This window comes from Miscanthus floridulus, chromosome 15 (assembly GCF_019320115.1).
Source record: "Miscanthus floridulus cultivar M001 chromosome 15, ASM1932011v1, whole genome shotgun sequence".
Classification (NCBI taxonomy): Eukaryota; Viridiplantae; Streptophyta; class Magnoliopsida; order Poales; family Poaceae; genus Miscanthus; species Miscanthus floridulus.
This window is the reverse complement of record NC_089594.1, coordinates 84,151,280-84,157,279: the sequence shown is the minus strand read 5'-3', so window position 1 is coordinate 84,157,279 and position 6,000 is coordinate 84,151,280. Positions and strand designations below refer to the sequence as shown.

General features: G+C 44.2%; 1 protein-coding gene across 2 annotated transcripts; it reads right to left on the bottom strand.

Annotated features, from left to right (window-relative positions):
* Window positions 1-1,781: 1,781 nt before the first annotated feature.
* On the bottom strand, window positions 1,782-2,324 carry LOC136508518 (EPIDERMAL PATTERNING FACTOR-like protein 2). Of its 2 annotated transcripts, none has more exons than XM_066503205.1 (2): window positions 2,193-2,297; window positions 1,782-2,117 (listed from the first exon to the last, which is right to left on the bottom strand). In XM_066503205.1, the coding sequence occupies exons 1-2, from the start codon at window positions 2,295-2,297 to the stop codon at window positions 1,782-1,784; spliced, it is 441 nt and encodes a 146-aa protein (XP_066359302.1). The 2 variants fall into 2 exon arrangements, 1 of the variants encoding a protein (XP_066359302.1); XR_010772012.1 differs by having other exon boundaries at window positions 2,010-2,114; window positions 2,193-2,324.
* Between the last annotated feature and the right edge of the window lie 3,676 nt (window positions 2,325-6,000).

The following is a 6,000-nucleotide window of genomic DNA, read 5'->3' as shown; positions in this document are numbered from 1 at the left end:
ATTAAATGTAGACGAAAAGAAAAACTAATTGCACAGTTTGGTGGGAAATTGCGAGACGAACGTTTTGATCCTAATTAGTCCATGTTTGAACACTATTTGCCAAATAAAAACGAACGTGCTACAGTATCCCCAAAGTTGGCGCCGCCAAAATCCTGAAGGCAACACTGTAGCATTCGTTTGTATTTAGTAATAATTGTTCGATCGTTGACTAATTAGGCTCAAAACGTTCGTCTCGTAAAGTACAACCAAACTGTGCAATTAGTTTTTTATTTTATTAACATTTAATACTCCATGTATATACCCTTTTACATAGTGGCAAAGTTTGGATTTGGGTAAACAAGGGCGAAGGCATGCTTCGCGTTGCTCCGGAGTTAATAATAAATTAAATGCATGCATGGGTCATGAGGGGTGCGGCTGCGGCCTTCGTTAGGTTAGACAGGACGTTGCATGCCGTACTCCTGCTCTTGCACTGCATTGCATCCATCTCTCTCTGGTCCCCGATCCCCCAAGATCCGAATCTTGTCTCCCGCCCCGACACTAAACAGCATGACACCGAGATAAATAACACCATTAATTCTTATTTATTCATTCAAAACCCTTTTAAGAAATGCTACCGCGACGCAACTACGGGTTACATGCCACGAACAGTGATTCATGTTTAACTAAGTTTCTATTGAATGGTATCCACATTTATGGTTTAAAAATAACTTATTATGTAAATATATTTTGTAATTAATCTAATGATATTAATTAGATACTATGAATATTTATAATTTTTTATACATAATTGGTCAAACTCGTAGGCTAAAACATGATACTGTTCCAGTTGAATTCTTTTTGGGACAAATAAACACACATCTCACCTCATTGTATAGTTTATAAAAAGTTTAGCTGATGCAAACATGACCATACTCTATTTGAGGGACAGCGTAAGTTGTAAGTAAGTTAAAAGCCTATGACTCCTTTTTTTTTTAGCAATATATACTCCCCCGTTACAAAAGGATGGAATGCAGACTCAGAATAAGTCAAATTTTCTTACATACTTCTTTCGTCCTAAAAGTAGTGTGGCTATAGGATTTGTGCTTCTTAAACTTCCTTCAGTTTAATTATATTTATAAAAAAATGTTAGCAATATTTATATCTCCGAATAAGTTTATTAGGAAAATATATCTAGCGATTCATCTGATGATACTAATTATATATCATAAATAATAATATTTTCTTATATATATATGGTCAAAGTTAATGATATTTGACTTCTAGAAAAATGAGAATTGCACTTTTTATGAGACCGAAGAAGTAAGTTAATAAGTTCATAAACATTTTTGTCTCTCAATAGGTTTAGTGTAAAAATATTTTTTATAAGTCTAATGATATTTATTATTATGTTTTATAAATGTTAGTGTTGAGTATACATGCAGCTGCATGACGTGCTTTAACTTAGCGAGAAGGAAAGCCCGAGCTAGCAAAACTCCCAAGATTAATAATGGTAATATAAAATAACAAAATGCAAATCCATCCGTATCCTTGAGTAAAACACTAGTTTATTGATTAAGTAGCACATCTCCTCATTAAACTCACTAACAAGTCGCTAAGACAAGCAATGGATCGGATAGTGCCACAAAGACATAGCAAGCTACTTCTTCTATATCCACATTGCAAGCAACTGGATCGATCGACAACGCAAGATCATGCATCATCATCACATTGCAAGATAAGAAAGACGCGCCCTGATCGATCCATGCATGGACGCATGCAGGCTTCAGCTGCAGCCATATCAGCTAGCCCCCGCCGCACTTGCATCTCCAGCTGAGCGGCTTGTAGTTGGAGTGGTCGTCGTAGGACGACGTCGACGGCCGCCGCCGCTGCTGGTGCTGCTGCTGAGCCGACGATGACGATGCTCCACTGCTGCCATCTCTTGTTGATCTCCAGCCGCCGCCGCCGCCGCCGCCTCCACTCCCATGGCGGCGACTCTTGTCCTGCTCCTGCGGCGTGATGGGCACCTGCACGGCCTCGCAGCGGCGGCCCCCGCACCACCAGCACCTCCCCGCGCAGCTCGGCGGCCTCGACCCGACCATGCTCCTCATCATGCTCCCGACACCATCGTCCATGCCCTGCTGTCACAGCGCTAGGATCTTGAAGCCTAACCATGGAGTGCGAACAGTAGTAGTCAGTAGTCAGTGAAGGGGTACCTGGGTGATGGCACCGGCGCCTCGAGCATGGCCTCCGGCGTGCGCGGTGGCGATGAGGAGAAGCGCCAGCCCCAGCGAGAGGACGAAGAGATGGCGGTGGCCCATCCGGATCCGACGGACGGAGAAATGGAAGAAAGGGTGGGTGTGGTGTACTGGTGTGGTAGGCAGGTGCAGGTCCAGGCGGAGGCAGGCGAAGAGGGAGCGAGCGCGACCGTGAGAGAGCTCTGCTCAACCTGCTGCAAAGCAAATCAGACATCTGCATATAAAGGGATTAATTGATTGAATGGATCTTCTCATGAAACGAAACGGACAGCTGCAGTGCAGGCTAGGCTCATCTCTTTTTACCCTGCGCTGCTACTTCACTGCAGCTACGCACAAGCAGGCCTACGCACAAGGCCACATTTTGTCCAGCAGTGGCCAGTGCTAGTAGTCAGTAGTCAGTCAAGGGCCAACACAGATGGTTTAAGGCACATTTTGGTTAGGGACACCGTTCTTTAGCTTATTTGGCAAAATTTTTTGCAAAGTGCATTGTTGTATTTTTTGTTGTTATTTGACAATTAGTGTCCAATCATAGTCTAATTAGGCTTAAAAAATTCATCTCGTGAATTTCGTCTAAACTGTGTAATTAGTTTTATTTTTTATTTATATTTAATGCTTCATGCATACGTCTAAAGATTCGATGTGACGGAGAATCTTGAAAAATTTTGCAAAATTTTTTGCAACTAAACTGGACCTTGGTACACACTGCTAATCTAAAAATTTCCGGTCCATTATAAAAGCGTGTACCTTTATCGCGGACATCATTGAGATAATTATTTATCCAACATCAGGAGAGAGAAAGTAGAGTATGAAATGTCTATCACGCCCTTTACCAGCCAGTTCGCTCGGTCGTATTTGGCTTATAAGCCATGACTTATCAGCCGACGAATAATATTTTTCTCTCATACCAAACCAGTCTACGGTACTTTCAGTCATGGCTTATAAGCCAAACAAGCCCAAACGAACAGGACGTACGCTATCTTCTTCCTCCTCGGTCCTCACTCTATCTGCTTTGCTCCCTGGCGACTTGTCGGCGACTCGCAACGGTCACGTGGCATGGGGCCCTGGCCCTGCCCTAGCATGGGCATTCATGACACCTGCCCGCAACGGTCTACATGTTGCTTCGCCCGTTGGTCGCCACCTTGCCAATCCTCGACGAATGCTTAGCCTCAATACCGAGCCTGGCCTTAACCTCGGCCACACTACGCTCTTCATCACTCGCTTTACCTTGCATTTGTTCATTTGAATGTACTCTGTCCTGATGGGGGAGGACGCCGGTGTGGGGGGAGGGGTGTCGCCGGAGTGAGTGAGGAGGACGTCAGGGTGGGGGAAGGAGCCGTCAGGGTTGGGGGTGGAGGATGCCGTGGTGGCGGAGGAGGACGTCGGGGTGGGAGAGGGCGCTACCGTGCTAGCCATGGAGGGAGCGGCAGCACGCACGACGAGACACGCACGAGCCACGGGGCGCGAGCAAGCGGATGGGAAGCAACGACGTTGGATGGGGTGTGCGGCACGACGGAGCCTTGGGTCATGAGCAGGTGCGCGTTGCGGGAGGGAGCGAGGTGGTGTGGGAATGAGCGGATGGTGCGACGAGCGGATAAGACCGTGGAGACACTACCGAAAACAGTAGAATTGTCGAGTGCCTAAGAGTTTGCCGAGTGCATTCCATCGGGCACTCGGCAAACATCCAAGTTACCGAGTGTATTTAATGAAATACTTGGCAAACATATAGCACTCGGCAAAAGCCAACTTTGCCGAGTGCCTAATATAAAACACTCGGCAAAATACAACAAAACTCTCGGCAAACACGGACACTCAGCAAAATGGAGTCACGTGCGGTGGGCGTGCGGCCACCATCTGACGACCGTTGGGTGCGCCGCCCTGCCGTTAGAACTTTGCCGAGTGTCCGTTAGAGACACTCAGCAAAGACAAGGTATGCCGTGTGTTTTTGCTTGACACTTGGCAAACTGATATTTTTGCTGAGTGTTTTTTGTTTACACTCGGCAAAGTAATGTTGTTGCCGAGTGTTTTTTAATGGCACTCGGTAAAATAATAAATTTTTTCCTCTCCTGCTCTTCAAATTTTTTCTACTCTCCACATACAACATGTGGTACTACATGTTAAAATTTGGTATATTTCTCGATCTGTTTGCTATATTTAAGTAATTTATTACATTTAGAGGAATTTTTTGGTTTAAGTCAAATTTGAACTGCAAGTGATACAAATAATGGAATAAATTGAGTGGAGAAATCATATTCATGTTATTGAGTCCATTTTGGGGCCTTATTCGAGAAATGAAAAGAATTTTCGAACATTTTATTCAGGAAACACGACCACGAACGTGTGGCCGAATGGTTTTTAAATTCTAAAAAAGCAAACGAAGTCTAAAAATGACGAGATTTGTCAAAATCTCCTGATATCATACGTGGAGACTGTGAAAAAAATTTGAGAAGGTTTCGCACAATTTGTCACGTATGACCTTTACAAACCGAAGCATCTTCGTAGAAAAATCGTAGCGTTGAGAAGGATCCGGTAAGATTTGGAGTCAAAGTGATGGTCGAATTGGGGTTTGACTTCAAAACTTTTTGTATAGATAATAGACAACATAGATTGGTTCACGTCAAATTTTGGTAAATTTCCAGATCCATTTGATAATTTTAATTTATTAACTGCAATTATAGAATTTTAATTGATATATATTGAATTTGAGCTATAACTGCATGAAATAATGGATTAATATTCGTAAAAAAATCAAATATGCATTGTTGAGTGAATTTGACAAGGTATTTTTAAATTACATCGTAACAAATTTAGTAGAACACGCTATGAAGAAGGAGGACAGTGGAGCATGAAATATCGATTTATTTTGCCGAGTGTTTTGTACCTGACACTCGGCGAAAAGAATAGTTGCCGAGTGTCATATAGGGGACACTCGGCAACTTCGTCGACCGGCCCCACTGCACAGTACCGGTTAGCACACCCGGCCCTCACCCTCGCGCACACAACACGCCGCACCGCACGCCGCCAACCCCCGCCCCACCGCGCCCCGCCGCGCCCGACCCTTCACACACATGCCGCACCGCACGCTGCCAGCCCCCGCCGCCTCCCTGCCCCACCACGCCCTGCCACCGAGGCCATATTGCTGCCCCGCCCTCGACGCCGCCCGCCCCGGCGCGTCCAGCCCCAGCGCTGCCCGCCCTCGGCGCCTCGCCCCGCCCCGCCCCCGGCGCGTCCCGCCACCGGCGCCGCCCACCCCGGTAAGATTTTCTAAATGCTTCGTATAATTGTAGGCACCCAAGGATTTAACAATATTTAGTCTAGCTTTGGATTGATAACTGCATTCCTTCGCTTCCATAACTATTTGGAGATTAGGGATAGAACAGAGACGAATCTTGTGAATCTTAGAAGAACAATATATTTGACTATTATGTCCAGTGTTGATTTTGAAGAAGCTAGACACAAGCTTATGAAAGATTATATGCATGAGAAGTGTTTCTTGATTTCATGTGATTCTGATATCTGATATTGATTTTCATATCTAATATTGCTTTATGTTTGTTTGTTGAGATGTTTCTTGATTGCTTGTTTGTCTTTGGTTCCATTTTCCTTTTTGATAGTATGCTACCACAGTTTAGAAAATTACATTATGTATTTGCTTCTAGTACCACTATTCTCTTTTACACTGATTTAAACTTTGTAAACGTTTTAAGTTTTGTTGTTTATCTTTTTATTGGACTAATATATCTTGACAAAAATTTCCAATATCTAATTT

Excerpts from the sequence above, each read along its gene's own strand:
- LOC136508518 (XM_066503205.1), bottom strand. The coding sequence starts at position 2,297 with ATGGGCCACCGCCATCTCTTCGTCCTCTCGCTGGGGCTGGCGCTTCTC. Across the intron at positions 2,118-2,192 it reads GCGCCGGTGCCATCACCCAG|CAGGGCATGGACGATGGTGT; the intron begins GTACCCCTTCAC and ends GCGCTGTGACAG.